This window comes from Stegodyphus dumicola, chromosome 4 (genome assembly GCF_044657685.1).
Source record: "Stegodyphus dumicola isolate Sdum_Otavi_A_Nest chromosome 4, ASM4465768v1".
Classification (NCBI taxonomy): domain Eukaryota; kingdom Metazoa; phylum Arthropoda; class Arachnida; order Araneae; family Eresidae; genus Stegodyphus; species Stegodyphus dumicola.
Window position 1 is genome coordinate 82,113,749 of NC_140771.1, and position 20,378 is coordinate 82,134,126.

At 32.5% G+C, this 20,378-nt stretch overlaps 1 protein-coding gene across 1 annotated transcript; it reads left to right on the forward strand.

Moving 5' to 3' along the window:
- Window positions 1–919: 919 nt before the first annotated feature.
- On the forward strand, window positions 920–13,632 carry LOC118192542 (uncharacterized). The gene is made up of 3 exons (XM_085815130.1): window positions 920–4,152; window positions 9,430–9,498; window positions 13,371–13,632. Exon 1 carries the CDS (start codon window positions 2,167–2,169, stop codon window positions 3,661–3,663), a length of 1,497 nt encoding a protein of 498 aa, XP_085671256.1. The 5' UTR covers window positions 920–2,166; the 3' UTR covers window positions 3,664–4,152; window positions 9,430–9,498; window positions 13,371–13,632.
- Window positions 13,633–20,378: the final 6,746 nt, after the last annotated feature.

The window sequence follows — 20,378 nt, forward strand, 5'->3', positions numbered from 1 at the left end:
AACAATTCCATAAATATTGAAGCCTTGGTAGTTGAAAAAATAACTGGCGCTACAGTCAAAATTCCAGACAAAGGTTTGATTCAACGCTTGAAAATGAGAGGATTTAATCCCGCTGATACAGGGCATGAACGGGAAATAACTATTTTACTAGGGTCAGACTTTTTATGGCAAATTCAATTAGGTATTGTAGGAAAGATTGGGAAGCATTTATACATTGCAGAAACTATTTTCGGACATACTATTCAGGGGCAGATAGAATCAAAAGATAGAAGAATAAATTGTTGTAGTGTATCAGTTGAGAGTGAAAATGATGAACTGAAGAAATTTTGGGATTTAGAAGTCATGGGTATTGTTGAGAATAACGAAAAGAATTCTAGTGATTTAGAAATCATAAATTACTTTCAAAATAATTTGAAATTTAAAAATGGTCGTTATGAGGCAAGGTTACTATGGAGCAAATCTCGCGATTTATTGAGAAATAATCTTGAAGTGGCTAAAAGAAGATTTGCTAGTCTAGAAAATAAATTTAAGTGTAATGAAATGTTATTTGAAGAATACAACAATATTCTCAGGGAACAAGAACATTTAGGAATTGTAGAAGTATGCCCTGAAAACAGCTCAACACTTAATTCTTATTATATGCCTCACCATCCTGTAATTAGAGACGACAAAACAACAACAAAGGTGCGCATCGTTTACGATGCTTCTTCAAAATCAAATGATGCACTTTCTCTCAATGATTGTCTTCACCCAGGGCCAAATCTAAATCCAAATGTTTTGGACGTTATTTTGAAATTCCGCGAAAATAGGATCGCCTTTTCGGCAGATATCGAAAAGGCATTCCTTCAAATATCAACCGCAGAAGAAGACAGAGATTATCTGAGATTTCTTTATTTTAAAAACCTTGATAGAAAAGAGAGTGTAATTTCTTACAAAATGACAAGAGCAACCTTTGGTGTAACTTGTAGTCCTTTCATCCTTGCTTGCACAATAAAACATCACATTGATAAGTACAAGAATTCTAACTTTAAGACTTTTGAAATGCTTAACTCAAATCTTTACGTGGATGACCTATTTTCTGGAGCGACAACTGTTGAAGAAGCGCTTAATCTATCAAATGAATCTGTTAAAATTCTTGCTGAAGGAGGTCTAAATCTAAGAAAATTCGAAACCAATTCCCTAGAGCTTAAGCAGAAATGGCTTGAGGAAAAGTTAATCTCTCTCAATAGTGACACTCCATGTACATCCTTAAAAGTACTAGGTTTAATGTGGAACAATGATGAAGATGTCTTAGGACTAGAATTAACACCTTTACTGTCCTCTATAAACACTGAATGTACCAAACGTAATGTATTAAAAATAGCAGCTAAAATTTTTGACCCATCTGGATTTATCGCACCCTTTGTAATTCGAATTAAATGTTTATTGCAACAGCTATGGCTTCAAGGGGTACCTTGGGATGAGATCTTTTCTGGAGAACTCGAAAATGACTGGAAAATATGGCTCTCTGAAATAAAAGAACTTAAAATGTTGAAAATTCCCAGATATTATTTTCATGTACCAAATTTAGACAGGGACACTGTTCAGTTACACATTTTTAGTGATGCTAATCCAAATGCGTATGGCTCAGTCGCATACTTGAGATACAGAACTGATGAAGATAAATTTGAAACTACATTTGTTTTGGCAAAATCACGTGTTGCACCATTAAAGAAATTAACGCTTCCCCGCCTTGAATTGATGGGAGCATTGGTGGGTGCTAGGGTTGCCAACTACCTGAAAAATATTCTACATATTTCAAATGTCATTTTATGGTCAGATTCGGAAATAGTTCTACATTGGATTAAAGGTACAGCTAAAAGATGGAAACCTTTCATTGCTAATAGAATTTCAGAAATACATGAAATTTCAGATCCTTGTTCATGGAGACATTGCGAAGGAAAACTCAACCCTGCAGATCTAATAACAAAGGGTTGTTCTGCAAAAGAACTGATAGATTCTTCGAAATAGTGGCATGGCCCTGCATTTCTTTCGTTACCTGAAAGTCAATGGCCAAAACCCAAACTATCGACGTCAAAATTACATGATGTATCAGAAGAATCTCGAAAATCGGAAGCTATCCTAGCGTGTTTGATCAAAACAGACAAAACTGAAAATGTTCCACTCATGAATTTGACAAAATTTAGTTCCTTGAAAAAACTTTATCGTGTGACTGCTTGGATTTTCAGATTTATATCAAATTTAAAAGTAAAAAGGGAAAATAGAAATTTTGCGGAAATTTCAGCAGAAGAAATCAGTAAATCTGAAATCTTTTGGTTAAAACAAGCTCAAGAAGATAGTTTTCCTGAAGTTATAGAGTCTCTAAGAGAAAACAAGCATATTCCAAAAGATTCAAAATTGTTCGAATTAAATCCCATATTATCAGATGAAGGTCTACTTTTGGTACGAGGTCGGTTACAAAAGTCAAACCTACTATTTAACAACAAACATCCAATAGTAATCCCTTCAAAACATAAATTAAGTGAATTAGTAGTACGAGACGCTCATGAAAAGGTTTATCATGCGGGTGTATCGGATACTCTAGTGCATATACGTGAAAAATTCTGGCTCTTAAGAGGAAAACAATACGTCAAATCAATCCTGAGTAAATGCTTAATATGCAAAAAATATAATGTACGTCCTGGACAACAAATCATTGCACCTCTTCCAGCGGATAGAGTTAATGAATCTCCACCTTTCGCAATTTGTGGACTCGATTTTGCAGGTCCTTTGTATGTAAAAGAAAATGACAACAAATACTACATTTTATTGTTTACTTGCGCTACTACAAGAGCTATTCACCTTGAGCTCGTAAAAGGCATGAGCACTGAAGAATTTTTACTTGCGTTCCGCAGGTTCGTATCCCGAAGAGGTTTGTGTTCCACTGTGTACTCGGACAATGCTAGAACATTTAAAAGAGCCGAACTTGAATTAAAGCAAATGTGGAAAGTGATTAACCACCCTGAAGTTAAAAAATTTTATGCTTCGCATGGAATCACATGGAAATACATTGTGGAACGTGCTGCCTGGTGGGGCGGTTTTTATGAACGTTTAGTTCGCAGTGTAAAATCTAGTTTAAGAAAGAACATTGGGAAATCATCTTTGACTCAAAGTGAATTAGAAACGCTTTTGCTTGAAATAGAAGCGATGATAAACTCGCGTCCATTAACATACGTCTTTTCTGATCTTGAAGAGCCCTCCGCACTTACTCCAGCCCACCTGTTGATTGGTAAACGACTCTTGAGTTTGCCAGCTGTAAGGAGGAATGACTTGAATTTACCAGGTTCCAGAGAAGTAATGTTAAAACGTTTCCGTACACGAGAAAATCTAATAAATCACTTTTGGAACAGATGGAAAAAAGAATATCTCCTGTGCTTGAGATCTGCTCATTATACCGGTCAGAAGAAACAATCTACATTCAACGTAAATGATATAGTACTTGTTCATGATGAAAATTTACCTAGAAGTTGGTGGAAATTAGGAAGAATAACCAAAACCTTTATTGGTAGAGATGGAATGATCAGATCGTGTGAAGTGAAAACTGGTAATTCGGTAATCAAACGTCCAGTGCAGCTATTGTACAATTTAGAAATTGATGATATCAGTAATTGCAATAATCAGTGACTGGTTAAAAAAAAAAAAAAAATTTGGACTGAATGACTGATAAACTGATGATAGAAAAAAAAATGTTCTTTTTCATAATGTTTTCATTTATTCATTATTATTTTCCTTGGTTTAATGATTTGTGGTGATCTTGAGAAATGTTAATTTAAATGTTTTGTTTTTTCTATAGTTTCAGAAAAAATTTTCTTGATGTTAAGAAATTATTGATATAATGTGACCTGTATATGTAAGTAATTTTTATTTGTTTCTTATTGTTATAGTAATATTGTAATAGTTAGTTAAATTTATGATGAACCTATTGTTCATCGGGGGGGAGTTTGTTGAAATTATTTCTTTTTCCCTCCGATGGATTCATTTTTTCTTTTATTTTTTATCGTCTGTCGTCGACTAGGTCACGTGACTGGCGGCAGAGAAGGAATGTATTACACTTCTCTTTTAGTCAGCTTGAGGGCGACGCCTTGAAAATGATCTGATCTTGGCCACATAGCGGTAATTGTTCTTGATAAACGAATATTGGCCCTATGATGGGAAAATTTATAATATATGTATGATTGTGCTTTCAATAATGTAAATAATGTACATAAGCTCTTCATTAAATGTTTTGTTTTTATATAAAAAAAATAGAATCGTGAATTCGTGAGCATAAACGTGACAATTTTTATACATTAACCGAATAACATTAAGGGATAAGAGATATATACTTCCAATATGAATGGATTTTAACTAATTTAATTTTCCTATTAATTGAATCTATAACACTTTGAAAATAACTTAATAATCTGTAGCAATCTATAACATCTTAGTCTGGCTTAGATGTTTTTATAATATTTTTTTAAGGATCAGGAGAAATACGCTGCAAATTATAATTTTCTTGTTTCTGAAGAAGAGGGATCTGTATCTGATCATCCTCAGAATCATTAGAATTATTCAAAACCTAAGCCAGCTTAATGGTGCTTTTCTGCCTAGTTTTAAATGATTCACTTATATCGAAAATAAGTTATTTGGCGACATAAACCCTTACTTGGCGATATTTGTCTGACGCTTAGCAACTTTTATATTCTAGTTTGACTTTACCTGGCGACTTCATTCCTTATTTAGTGACTTTTACTTCAGTTAAAAAATTTATTCGAGAATAATTGGATCATATCCACTAAATGGTTGAACAGAACGAGCGATGTAGTTTCCATGTTTTTGTGTACAAAGAGATGGAAATTTGGCATTTGATTAACATTATCTGAATATTATTGTTGTGTGTTGTTGCAAAAACACAACACCTAAACAGCAGCTACTATACCGCAATGCATAAGTATATTTCAACCTTCGCTAACAATATGTGGATCGATTTCCTGGTGCAAGCTCTGACTGATCACCGAACCACTCCATAATTTCCTTTGAATTTTTTTAATTGATTTTCTTTTCTTTTCTTCTTTGTCGCCGCCCCCCCCCCCCACGTTTATCAGGAATGATAATAACTACGGAAGAAGATAATAACTATGAAAGAGGAGATCGGTACCTAGATTTTTATGTAGCTAAATCAATTAATTAAAAATAAATAAATCTATACGACTAAAGCTACACTTTTATCATATAAAACTACAGTTTTATTCCAACATTGATGAAACTTGGCACACTTGACCTTCAAAACAAGAAGAAGGTCCCTGTCTACATAAGATTTCTCTCAAAAACTACCCCACTGAATATGTACTCTTCATATACCTATATTTTAAGAAAATTTAACGAACTTGTGAAATAAAAAATAAATAAAAATAAATTAATAAAAAAATTCCGCGATTTAAAAGTTTTGTGTTGCCACTCTGCAAAGCGCAAATTATTCATATTTCAAGTTTAATCAGAAAATTTGGCGATACAAAAAAAAGTGCGCTTCCACTCGAGAAAAGCAATATATATTTATTTGTCATTAGAAATAAACTTAATAAATAAACTGAACGATTTAAGAGAAATGTGTTGTCATTGCCCAAATTAAATATTTTAAAGTTCAGCAAAGCGTAAGATATTACATCTTGTGTACGCGTTACCCATCTTAGTTATTCGTCACCGTTGTTGCGTTAACGTTATCAGTGGAAAACATACATGCTAAGCAAGGAATTCATATTGTTTTCAAAAAACAAATATTATTATTTCTATGCAGTTCAGATTTCAAATCATGTTACCTATCTTATGTTCACATTGCCGTTGTTGCGTTTTTGCTATCAGTTGTCATTGAAATCGTTAAATGGCACCATTTTCGTTTAATATTAAAAGCAGAATTTACTCAGTAAATTCCAGATTACATTTGAAGGTATCTTAGGCCGGCAACATGCTGGTACGTGGAAGATAAAAGTGTTATATTTCATATGACGGCAACACTTTGCTTTCACACAGCCGAGTTTGTTAATTAAAACTGCCATTTTTCCGAATAGCAACAGACTCACGTGCACGAGATAAACATGTTTTATTTCGAAGAGTATTGCCATTGACCAAAAATTCATTACAGTTTAAGAAAATCTGGAACAAACTATAAAACAGATTCAAAATTCGGGCTTCCAGGTGCATATGTTTAGGTGGAGGAGTACGTTATTCAAAATCTGCTGGCCCTAGATCATGTCGTTTTCGTCTCAATGCGAGGAACATATATACTTAAATAAAAGCAGATTCTTTATTATTTAATTTCTTTAAAAATAATACAAGGTGATATATTTGGTGCAATAGTTTGAAACACGTGATACACCATTTACAGTGAAGCATCGCAAAATCCTTTTTCGAGATAATTAGCCCCTTATGGACTAATAAAAACCGTATTATTAAATCAGCGCAGACAACAGAGCGAGTAAAAAAGAAAGAAAAACAGAGCTGTTTATGTTTGTTTAGGAGGATTATCTGCTTAAGGGTAGGGATTGGTTTGTGGAAGAATTTCTGACAGAAACTGGCTCGTATCCACATTACATATGACGCAAACAGGAAAATGTGCATGCAGTCGAACGTTTCGCCTAAAATCCAACATAGATCGAACTGCAAGTGTTCAGCGACCTGTCGGACCCTGGTGAGTACGAGAACTTTAAAAAAAAAAAAAAAAAAAAAAAAAAAAAAAAAACTTATATATGTCTAAATCTTTTAGCAAACTGCAAATAAGCTCAATAAACTTTCATCAGTTTTTTTTTTTTTTTTTTCCCTACGTGGCACATTTATGGCTTTGAAATTTTATATTCAGTTCTTTTATTCTGGGAAAGGCGGGAAACTAAAAATAATAATAATAATAATAATAATAATTAACTAAATAAAATTAAATGAAAACATTTATAAATTATAAACGTCACGTCATCTGAAATCTAACATTCTCCCACCAACAACAGCTTAACCTTCTGCAAATATTTATATAAATATAATATTAAACATATATAATAATAATAATATTAAACAGTAAAACTTTTAAAAAGAAACACAGTATTTCAAAATTAATTAAAAAAAAAAAATCTCCTGGCTACACTAAATTTCCGCTCTTTGTTACCGAATACCGAAATAAAGCACTAGGTTTGCCACAAGAAAACATACAGTCGGAAACCACAATCAATCAAAATCGCGCCAAATAAAAAAACTCTCGCCAAGCCTGGCGCTCACCCCGATTATGGAATTTTAATCAAAAATGATTATTGCTCTATTCAGTAGAAGTACTAAATTAAATGTAATAAAAAAAAACTGAAAGGTTGCAGATTTTAAATTATGTCCAAAGCGGCGTTTTTTAACGTTCTGTGTTTTGTGTGTTACCTTCTTTATTAAATATCATGTTCTTTGCACTTAAACCATAAAATTCAGTTCAATAGCAATGTCGCAAAAATAATTTTAAAATGAGCTTATCTTTAGAAATTCCACGCGCTCTTTTTTTTTTTTTTTTCTCTCCTGTAGACTGTTGCTATTGCTCGTTTTGAAATCCTTGAGTTTGCTAACCAAAAATTCGTTAAAGTTTCACAAAATATGAAGTTGATAATAAAACAAATTCCAAACTTCAAATTTTGTCTTCCGCATGCCCATATTCGGAGGAGGATTACGTCATTCAAAATTCGATGGCTCTATGTACCGTTGTTTTATCACAATGCGAGAAATAGACGTACATACATGGAGATTTTTCATTATTTAATTTCTTGAAATATAACGCAGGACTCTAACATTTGGTGGCAACAGTTTGAAAAGTGAAACGGACATTTATAGTGATTCAACGCAAAATCGCAAAACGAAAGCAATAGTCCTTCAAGGACAAAGACCCTTTGGACTAAAAAATTACAACATACATTTCTGAAAGAAATTTAGGAAACAAATGTAAAAAATATCTATCAGAACAATGTAAGTAAGCGTGTATCTTACGTAAATAGACTAAAAGGATATATCACAGTTCTGTTTGCTCTGCCTCAGTAAACATCAATACCAATTCAGTGAAAGCTAATCCGGCTTACACTTGCTTCGTGTTAAAGCTGAAACAGCGAAAATATTACTTTTAAATCTTCTTTGCATGTTCTGCTTTTTTTTTCTCATATTTGTTTCACATAAAATGCTTTTTCTGTGAAACGATACAGAAAAATGTAGGAAGAAGAAAGAGATATATACGTCGTGTCTACAAAAGTCCTTACCCGGCCTTTCTTTTCTTAGCCGTTGCGAGTAGACATATGCTTCTAGTTACAAAAATGTTTTAAATGGCCAAAGATTCATGTTTTGATATTTTTAAATTTAAAGAAATTTTGTAAAATTACAATATCTAATTTTTTATACGGAAAATTTCGCACTGTTTATAAAAAATAAAGCACAAAATGCTTGATTCCTGTCCGACAAAAATTTGGCTGAGATATCTTACTTGAGAATTTGTGGTTTTTGAAGTAATTTTTCATTTGCATTGAGGAGTTTGGTTGATAAATAAATTGCAATAATTCGATGTTGATTTTATTCCCAGTTAAAATGCCATTCAGTAATATTCCTTAGTGATTTACTAGTACTTTTAATTCATAATTTTGTTACATTTTTATTACGAAAGAATTTTTACCCAAGAAATTTATAAGTTTTCAAAGTTTAGAAATGCGCTATTAATATTCTGTGTGAACCTGTGGATCTCTCGAATACGCGAAGAGTGTGCTACCCTTACACCACGAAGGCGTGCCGGAAAGAGGGACAAAATACTATATATACTACGACGACTAGGAGTTAGGGTATCCAGTCGCTAAATTCTGGTGGTGACGAATTATTATCCATCACCTTTTAGTTCGGGCGCTACTGCAGAGTCATTTAGGTTATTTTGAAACAGATGTGAAAATGTTCAATGCCTTCGCCGAGACTGGAACCTGGATCTCTCCATTACGCGCAGAGTGTGCTGCCCTTACACCACGAAGGCACTTTATATATTAGCATTAGAAATTGTTTATAAATAGATATTTCATGTCAAATTTCTCGGTACATTTTTATGGTATGGAAGTCAAACCTTTTGTGTTTCATTTTTTTATAACGAGAATAAAATTTTCTTAAATATAAGCACAGGCACCAGAGGGACGCATATAAAGCCAAATTCCGCAATTTTTAGATAAGTGAGTTTTCCAAATTTAAAAGCTCTACTAAGTTCAAAGAGAAAAAAAAATTAGTTTCTTTATGTTATGTTATGTTAAGTTACGTTTACGATATATTATGTTGAACATTCAATTAACACGATTCTTCGATTTAAAGATAAATTTTAGTAATCCATGGATGGTCATTAAATCAGAGTTTCATTTCATTTCATTTTAATCTTTTTAGTATTTGATGGTATGACTTTGTGCTTATGAGGTGAAAGAATTCATAACAAGGAGAATTCACCGAAAAAAGGTACGTTTCTTAACATTCTCTTTACGCCTAGATTTAATGCTCGTATGTTATTCGGTAGATTTCCCTGCAAAAAATGTTAAACTCCATCAATCAATCGGTTTTAAATTCGGTTCTTTTTTATATTAATAACATGAAATGAATTATGAAAGCAAAATCGAAGAGCATTTATAAAATTGCAGAGGACTTCTGCCGTAAGCTTAATTTCTTTGCAAGTAACTCTTTGCAGCATAGCGAGTGAGATAATAAATACATTTTTTCTTAATTTTCATTAATTAATTTATTTATTTATATTTTTAATCATTTATTTATTTATTATTTTGATAATGTATTAGAAAATTGCCCATGCAACATTTTTACCATTCTTGTTTTGAAAAAGAGCAAAATTTCAAAATTTAGAAAATGATACATTTTCAGATGCTGAAATTTAGGAATAGTAGTCGAAAAAAATTATTGAAAAAATCGCAGTATTTTCGAAAATTCTTCAAAAGAGCAGAAATAACATTAAAAATTTCATACTAATTTCTGTGAGTGTTGTTTGCACTATCCGACAGACTGTCGGATAGTGCAAACAGTAAAATTCTGAGATGTTTAGATTGTTTGTTAATCAAAGATATGTACAAAAATCATTTCCACATAAATAAAATAAAAAAAAAAAAAAAAATCTGATGTGTACACCACATGACTTCCTTGTACGGAATATTGAATTATACGCATTTTTTCTTGCATTTCATTTAAACTTATTAGATTGAATTAAACCTACTTCGCCGACAGCGCATAAACCACAATAGAATAAATGCATTCTTTAAAATTCACTTTGTTTACCATAGCGACACTTTGGCGTTAGGTTTACTTAGCAGTATTATATTTCGTTCCTATTAACTCAGAATGCACAAAATTTATATCATTTAAAGAATTATCTAATCTTTGCCACATGTTCTATTCAAATACTATAATAAAGCTAGAACTATGTATAAAAGAAATTAAGCAAACAAAACAAAAAAGAAACAGTTTTTCACAGACGATTGAGTATTTTTCATTCAATTAATTCAGTTTTCACTTCGCGACAAGGCAAAAATACATAAAAATTCAAAATATCTGTATTAAAAATTACGAAGTAAATCTTAGACGCTTATTTCCTCGAAAAAATTCCAGAAAGGTTTAAGCATGATTTAAATAATAAATGAAGGCGTTATCTTTGTTGTTGCAAAGCTAAGTTTCTCTAGATTTTCAACAAATCCGCTACTCAGCTGTTTCAAATGTAAACAAGAGCAATGGCCACCATCAAATTAGGCTTAGCGGCACTTAAACAATTTTAAAATTGTTGATAATTCTAAAAATATTGCATACAGATTTACTAAAGGCATAAAACCCTTAACCGGAAGATAAAAATAACCTAATTCAATCATTTTTAAAGCAAAAAATGTACAATTTACAAACATATAAGAGTAAAGAAATTGAGATCACTGAGCCGGGTAACAGAGTGGATATATATATAAAAATATTTATATACGTTTGGTGCGGCCGATTGCAACCAAAATACGAGGTGCACATCTACATGTTATAGCAGTCCTATATACAAAATTTCAACGTTCTGAGGCTACTCGTTTTTGAGTTATGCGAGATACGTGCATACGTTCGTACAGACGCCACGAAAAATTCTCTTCAGAATTCATTTTAAAGCAGTTTTATAGTTTTTTTGGAGGAAAAGAGTGTTTTATTCTGTCCTTACATACAGATATCACGGAAATACATCGTTAAATTGCATTTGAAAGCGGTCAAAATGGGATATTTTCGTTGAAATATGCTGCCTGAAACTTTTCGCGATTACAATACTTCCTTTTTACTTCGTGCAACTAAGTAAAAAGATTAATCAGATTTTAAAAAAAAAAGTCTCTTTTCTACATTGTATTGTTATCCGCAAAATGTGTGCATGCTAAATCTGAGGTCGACGCCTTGCCAGGTAGTTCAAAAATAAACAAAAGCAATAACAAAGCTAAATAGAGCTTATAAAATAATAAGTAAAAATGATATGAAATGTATATCTTTCAGAAATGTTTAATCTTTGTCCATTAATTAATCTTTCAATGATCTCTGTTCTGAGAACAATGTTCTCTACCCTAGGGCTATTTTTCTACTAAATAAGAATTGTCTTATAATATTTTTACTTTCAATGAAAATATGCCTTTTGTCTATATATAATGCACTTACTTTTTTCTCCTGTTCTATGCAGAACGAAAAGTAAATTTCTTCATAAAAAATTTTCATTTATAGACGAAAATTACAGTTATGTTAAGCTTTTGTTAAATTTCTAGTTTTTATTGCATGCGATAGATGGCAGCACATAATTATGACGACTTCCAACGTTAACTTCTGGTGTTAACAATTTTAAACGGAAGCTTTAATTTTATTAATGCTGTTTTTATTTCAGTAGTTTTATGTCATGGGCCTTTCATTACAGATAACAGATGTGTTACGTGATGCGTGTAGAACATGTCACTCAAGGCTGAGTGCGGATTATAATATATTCATTTATAAATAATAATGCAGCTGTAATGAGTATCTGCAAATCAAACATAAAAGCTCAGCAATAAAATAAAATAAAATAAAATAAAATAAAGCATAAAATATGAGGAAAAAAGGAAAGCTAGGCAGAATATTTTTATATTAGTTGTGAAATATATATAAATGAATTCTTCGAACAGGTAATTTGTCTCCATTTGTTTGCACATGGACAAAATTTCGGTGTGTTTAGCATGTCTATGCTGCTTATTTCTGCGGACTGAATTTAAAAATTTTACTGTGCGAAGCTCAGCAAATTTTGCTTTAGGAATTCAATGAAAATCTGAAAAAATATCAATTTTAATTCAACAAACTCTTCAAAAGAGTGAGGGCGAGACGAAATCGGGCGACCTCCCAGGGTGCCAAATCTAGACGGTATTGCACCCAATAATCGAAATTTATTCAGAACACTAAAACTGCATCTTTTGAGATACGTTCTTTTTTTATTTTGTTATTTTCGGTTATTGGGAGGGGTGCCAAACATAGTAAGACGAACCTTGCTTTAACAGCAAACTTTGAAGCCAAAATGCCTCAGTACGAGTAAAATATGCTCGTATAAAATATTAACTTCTGATAGTATTGTGACGTCCTAATTATTTGCAAAATACCTGATTAGTCGAACGAAATAATTAAAAGCATTACAAAATACCTGATTAGTCGAACGAAATAATTAAAAGCATTTGGAAAGCAAACGCATGGTCTCACTTCCACATGAAGAAAAGGACAAGTATCCCAAGCGCCTCTGTTTTCAAGGGGCTGTCCTGAATTTCAAATTGACTCAGGAAACTCAGTGATATAAAAGAAAGAAAGAAAAAAAAAAAAAAAAAAAAAATGCTGCTGCTCGGCAAAGTAGATATTTAGTTTTCAAATTTACTCCCAATTTCAGAAACTTGAAAGAAATTTTTGCCACTACCCGAAACAAAATATTTTTATTTTATCTTTATAAAATATTTTATTTTGGGCGGTGGCATTACATTTCTTTTAAATACTTGTAAACATTTTTATAAAGGCAATACATTTCTTTTAACATGTACGGCAACGCAATGGCATTACATTTCTTTTAAATATTTTCAATATTTTATCATTTCTTTTAAGCATATATTAATATTTTATAAAGATTTTCTTTATATTTTTAACATAATGTTTAAATGTTTCCAAACTTGGCGACCATTTGGTGACATTTTGGTCCACTTCCTGTATAACCGTGATTGATACTGTAATTGTATAACTGTCATTGACTCCTGTATATAACTGTAATTGTATCCGCTCCTTGTATGTAACTTTAACCATATATGCCTTCCATTAATTTCCAGAAATGAAAGGAACAAGCGATTTCTCGGCGGCGGGGAGAAAACTATGTAAAACCGAAGAGAGCATCAGTTTCTATTGAGAAATCTCCGTGTGAGCTTCGCCTTTTAGATGCGCTTTGCATTACGCTGTGTTTAACGTTCTTGATAGCTTGAAGTGTAGCTACTGATTGTGCTCTGTGATACTGAGGAACTGTATGAGTATTTTTGTGGAAAGTTCCAGAAATGTAAAGGGTTTCTTTTGGCAAAATAAATTTTATCACCCTAATCATCTGTTCTGTATGTATTCAAACCATTATGAGCTCCTATCTACGCAATAGTACGTAAAATGTTAGTGTTTCTTTCAGTTGTAGGCTTTCAAAATATAAAATTAGGTTGGAATTTAATTTTCTGTGCTCTTCTTAGAAGTCAGAATTTCGACTTTTCAAGTTACTTATAAATACAGTATGAAAAAGAGCTGTAATCTGTTTTATTTAAAATTATGGAGAATTAAATTATGTTTTACAGTAACAACGATTTTGTTATATGATTCGTTTATTATGTGATTTCTAATAAACGAGATGGCATTATTTTTTAAACAGTTCTAAAAATTATTTTTAAAATAATCAGAATTTAAATACCATGGAATGGTCCGTTAAATGAAATGATTTCTTCCACCTTTGAAAGAAAGAGAAAATTTTAATTGTACATTTTAAATATATCGTTTGTTTACTGAATGGAGTAAATAATTCAAATGGATTACTTTGAACATAATAGCTTAATTCATATTTCTAATAAAATCAGTTAGAACTCTGTAGGCGCTTTCTTTTTTTTTCAGTTTCGTTTAGAAAAGACCAGATCACGGTTTAAAATAACATATGATTTTATATTTTATACAGTAAGTACTAAACTGAAACTATGAAAACAAAGTATGAAGGTGAAGTGCATTGTTCTGTTTAAAATCTCTGAATGATAAAATATTAAGTTACAAATAGGATTAACACAATATTTTTTAATTCTATGACCTTTTACTTCATTGCTTCCTTTAAAACCAAACACGGAGTTCTTTGATACGTAAACAAGAAAATAAGAGCATTCAAGGTCGTTATCAAAATACAGCAGAATAATTTCTTACCTTTCACTTTCACTGTAGGTGTGTACCGCTTTCCTATAAATTAACATTTCTTGTCAAAATACATCCTGTTTTAGCTAATTCTATCGATTGTTTCTTTTGTAAAAACGGTTGCTTTCACACAATATATGTAAAACAGAACTGATTGAAAGAACTGTAGAACTTCAATGCACGAAGTATTGTATTAAGCAAAGTGTGGTTTGGTTTATTTGATTATGGCCAAGCGCTCGAGGTTTATCTGCCTGACGGATGCCTTTGTGAAGCAATTTATAAGGGAAACAGGCTCATATACAGGTTACACATTTACACATGGAGAAAACCATGAAAATACCCATCTATCCCTTTCTCCGAAATTCGAATCCCGCACCAAGCAACCAATGTTCAGTGAGCTTACAAATGAGCATGAGCGCTTGGCTGAGTCTATTGAAAACATAGGCCTTGGACACCTTATAGGTGAGAGGCACAGGTAGAGATGGGCAGGACACCATTGGTCACGTAGGTATAGTCTCGCCACACTAACTGTGCAATACCGCCCAATTTTTAAGGAGAATGTCCCAGGGTCAACACCCTCTCCTCTTTCCAACAAACTCTCGAGAGGACTTTCGACTCACTGTGTATTTTGAGTGTCTCTTTCAGCACAGATACTGTATGCTTAAAAATTCATGCCTTCTCTGGGATTCGAACCTGGGATCATCGGTTCTGTGATCACCGTTACTAACGACAAGTAATCACCGAATGTGCTGCCTTATGACTGTTAGCTTTTATGCTAACTGAGTCCTACTATCCGCTAAAGCAAGCTAGCGTCATCAAACCAACGGCATTTATTTAAACTAAGACACATTACAATACATTTATTTTACAAAACGTAATTTACTTAACTTACGCCGTTAAAATCCACCGCTTTTATTTTGACACTGTATGTATGCATATATTCATTTATTTTAAATTTCATTAGCCTTTCTTGTCTACGAAGTAAAGAAAAGTAAGCTAAAATTACTAAATTTGGAGACGGAATTAAAAAATAAAATATTGCTGGTGATTTGTCACAAAAAAAGGCCCAGTGAAAATGTCTGACTGTGGTATGACGTAAACACTTGATTTTTAAAAAGGAAGCAATAAATAAAAACTAGTTTAACACTTTTTTTGATTGACACGTTACCGGTATTCGTGTGACGGCAAAAATTCTGATCAGGCCGCGTCATCCGTTTTCGGGTGACAGTTCTTTGAGTATTCATGACGTAAAGTAAGTATTTAAAAAAATGATTGTTGATTGTTGAAAAAAAGAAACGCAAATGATTGTTGCCGACAGCTAAATTCAGTCCGTACATAAAATTGAATTGGTCTTTCTTCGCTATCAACTTTTCTTTCTTCCTAAACAAGCAGTTCTTGTAAAGAATGGTCATAAAGCATTTACACCGAATTTATTATCACTCCATTTATTAGTGTTTGAATCAGAATCCGATAATGTAATTTTGTTTATAATTATATCTTTCTGAAAAATCTCGACTGTTCCTCATCGTTGCTATTCGAATTTTTGTAAGCCTCGCAATAGGTTTCTTCTTCATAGCGTCATTGCTTTTTAAGTTATATATATAAATTATTAGTTATATATATAATTTAAAAATTGCTTTTTCATTTTTCTTTTAGACACCGCAAAAAGTTGGGGCAACAATTTTAACACCAAGCAATTTCAAATATGTGTCACTACAGAAAAAATACTCGGAAAAGTGGAAATAATTTTCGAATCCCACACACTTTCTTAAATACTTCTTTCTTGAGGAAAGATTTTAAACTGAATGCATGTTCCAAAATGTTTCGTTCTAGGCTTTCTAAACTCCTACAACCGAAAACAACTGACGCAGAGTATAGCCGCGCTCGTGGCCTAAAGGAGATTTTCTTACAAACTCACGTGGCAGTCGAAGTGTTAAAAGTGTCTAAGAAATGCGCTTATTCTCATTTATTGCTTTATGTTGCTGGAAAAAAAGCTTCGGCTAATGAGTATTTTTTTGAGTTATTGATCTGAAAGAGATAGGACACGAATATTCAATCAATCAAGACTTAGGTTCGACTACCAAAGTCACATATCATCCTTAAAGATACGCTATGCCACCGCAATTATCATCTGTCACTAAGGAAGGCGCCACGATACACCAATAGGGAAAAGGGTAAAAGTGCATGGAATGCCAGAAAAGTCTCTGCAAACAGAATTGCCTTAATGCACTAATCACAGTAGGTATTGCCGCAATGCACTAATCAGGTAGAGCTTGACACTCTCATAAAATCACATGAGATTTCGTGGTGTTATAGGGTCCTTGCTTAGTTAGATGACATTAAACTGCGGGCTTTTGGATTCTAGAAAGGGATCGGGAGATAAAAGTTATGATGGAAGAATATGAATTGAATGTACGAATTTTTCTTAAGAAACACTGGAGTTATACATTGGAGTTTTTCCATTAAATCATAAGAGGATGTTAACATAAAATTAGGAAAGTTACATAACACAATCTATTGAATATACTCATTAAAATATTGGATTGCGTATATACAACAAATTTCATACTTTGGAGATCACTGCACTGGAATGTTTGCATTTTTATCTAAGCAGATAAACATATGGGGTTTAATTTTACTATGTTGAAATGTCTAGCTATTATCACGTGAGGATATTTGTGAGAGGTAAGACTATCTTGAGCTCATATCTTTCAGTCCATAGTCCATGGGCTCAGCTCAGTACGTTTGGTGTTCTGAAGAATTACGGAAATTACTGATGTTACTCGGAATCAGCTATTAGGATGTAGCCTAGACATTTTTTTTTCCACTTCTTCGTTTTCGATACTAAAATGTGACTTGGCATAGGTCCAGACCTAGCGCGTTGAGCTTTTGGTGTATTTTTATGATTCTTAGATATAGGTGGCTATGAGATATCACCATTCGTTTGAAGTTGAGATCTAAATTGGAGGGTTTCCGGGGGAAAGAGGGTAGAAGATTAAGTAGTGGCCTGCACTTCCTTTGACTCTGCAGATGTAATTGTAGCTGTTACAGAAATTCGTTTCAATAGATTAATCCTTATGTGCGCCATGATCGGTGAGGTAATATGTTAGGAAAGAAGAAACAAAAACATGAAACCACAAAATGAGCAGCTGTTTCTTCTGAAAGACTTTAACTTTGCGGCTTTTATTAAAAAAATTCTTTGGATACAAAATTTTGATATGGGGTGATATATAAACATTACACAGAATTTTTTACACTTTTACCAAGAATGTTACTGTGTTACAAAGAATGATACATTTTACAGATATTTTTCTATGAAGTATACAATTTTTTTACAGGTTTAACGTAGAAACTAAATAATACATAGATAATAAAATAAAAATGAAAATAATAAAATTGTAAAATAACGAGCCTGGACTAACTACTAAGCAAAAGAAGCACGTGTTTAGGGTATCAAGGAAAGGCAGCGCCACAAAACACTGCTTAAGGGACTCAGCATATGTATTTTTTTTCTGTGCTTACCATGAATTGTACGGTGCAAGATCGAGAAAAGAATTTGGGGGGGGGGGCGGAGGTATGAATATATATGGCGACGGTGAAATCTTTTAAATGCCCTAAACCGCTAAATGTCTTTAATCTGGCCCTGATGGATCTCTTTAAAGAATATCCTACGATCAGGGATCCTACTTTGTGCTAAGATATCTATCTTCTTTTCCGTTATCATTTCGTAATCCTTCATTTAAATTAGATTTTCTAAAGGCGTTTCACATTCATAAAAATCTTTCATTTCTAATTAACTATCCCAAATCTAATCCTTTTTACTCTCAGCTTTTAGGGCAGTTATCTCATAGTTGTTTCCCTTTTCATCAACAGATGGCACCAGTAGTGTGATTTCCTTGCTCTCATTGTTAATACTTGAGCACAGGCTTTTCTTTCGTAATTTGCTGTTCTGCAGCTGATGTAGAAATTTCTGTCTTTAAACCTTTGAAACTAGTCCTGTAAATATATGCATATTATGCTGATTCTTGTTGCCTTAACTCCTCCAAAAATACATCACTGATAAGTAATGATGTTTTTTATAATAAGTGCAAAATACAGATGCTCTTTCACCTAGTGAAGTCTCTTTTTTATTTGTTAAGAAAAATTCCCCATTTTCTGAGTAAAATGGAACTTTCTTGTTGATCTACAACTATTCAAGACATCCTTTTGCTTGTCTCTGCAACTACTCAAGACATCCAATCGCTTATTTTACAGTAATATTTACATTTGCCTACAACTTTGTTATCACAGTTGTAAAAATCCAAGTGCATTCTATAGAAAGATTTCTCTGATCTTTTCATTACAGTGGACAAAGATTAAAAATATATTCGCCATAAAAATAAATTACATTTCACGCATTTCTTTTGTACGTGAAGGAACGGCGGAATATAAATGCAAATATGAACGGAATAACAAAAATCATTTAAGCCTATTTTATGCAACGACCAATGAGTAATCTGCATACAGTAGAGATATTTATCACGCCTGGTTTTTTAAACAGAAACATCTACACGTTTCATTTTTCTGAGTTAATTTATGTATGCTATAATGCTCTTCCTTTCCAAAATTTGTGGGATGCTTCTAAAGTAATAGGTAACTGCTGCCCACTGTTAAATAATGATATTAAACTTGTTTGAATTCCAGAATCCTGTTTTCGGACACAACTTTACTTTGGTTTAAACTTTTCTAAAAACTGGTTGATATAAATTTTTCAGAAACTCTGTTAAACAAATAGAGGCATAATTAAGAAATCTTGAAGGTTTTTAGCCTATTAATTTCATTTCGATTCAAGTTTCCGTTGCCTAATATCCTTCAAGTTATTTGATATCTGTTGAAAAACATTCTGGCACCATTATCGTCTAACCTTTACGACTGAATGAACGTTACAGGAAATCCGCTGTTAATATGCTGGATAACAATTGCAAATAATTGTCACATTTGATTGCTCAGATAGAAAGGTTTTTAAATGTCGATCACATAGCGCTATTTCCTTTCGTATTTTCTCGTTTAAGAATAAGGGATCTATAAAGCGTAAAGTTGAAGTTTAGGTCTAAGTGGCAAAAATTCTAACAATGGTCCCCCTGGGTACAGTAATTCACAGCATAACGAGAGGTTATGTTTTTATCAGTTATTTGTTTAATAAAATGAAAATGAAACAATGTTTTTACACAATAAGCTTTTATTTAAAATGGACATGATTATGAATGCTCGGAAACTGGAAAAGTAATGTATCATATAATTTAATGGAGGTAATAGATTAAATAATTCACACAATTCTTCCACAGTTTTATATCACGAATAATAAAAGCGTTGGGCACTCAGATTTCTCCTGGTTATACATTAAATGCAATTAAATTAATGGATTTAATTTAATTGCGTGTGTGTGTGTATGTGTGTGATGATGGCAAAGCCTCTAGGGCTACCTGCCTAAAGGGAGGGATGCCTTCGTGGAGGACTTTCTAAGGGGAACTGGCTCGTATACACGTTACACATGGGAAAAACCACGAAAACTCCCATGCAGCCAGCCCGTTCGCGGGATCCGAACCTCGGACCGAACTACCAGTGTTCAGCGACTTGGTGCTCGGCCATTGGTGAGCTCAATTTAATTGCAATTAAATTATAGGCTTATACATTAAATGCAATTAAATTAATGTATTTCGTTATTATCATGCTTTTATTATTCGAAATGTAAAACTAAATATGAATTCTGTAAATAGAATTACCCTTTAAATTATATTATAAATTATTTTTCTTTTCTTTAGTGCATAAATTATAACATCCATTTTAAATATACGTTTATTGTATAAAAACTTTTTTAAAAACTTTATTGTATTTTCTATACTTTAGTGTCAGTTACACTATATCAATGATGA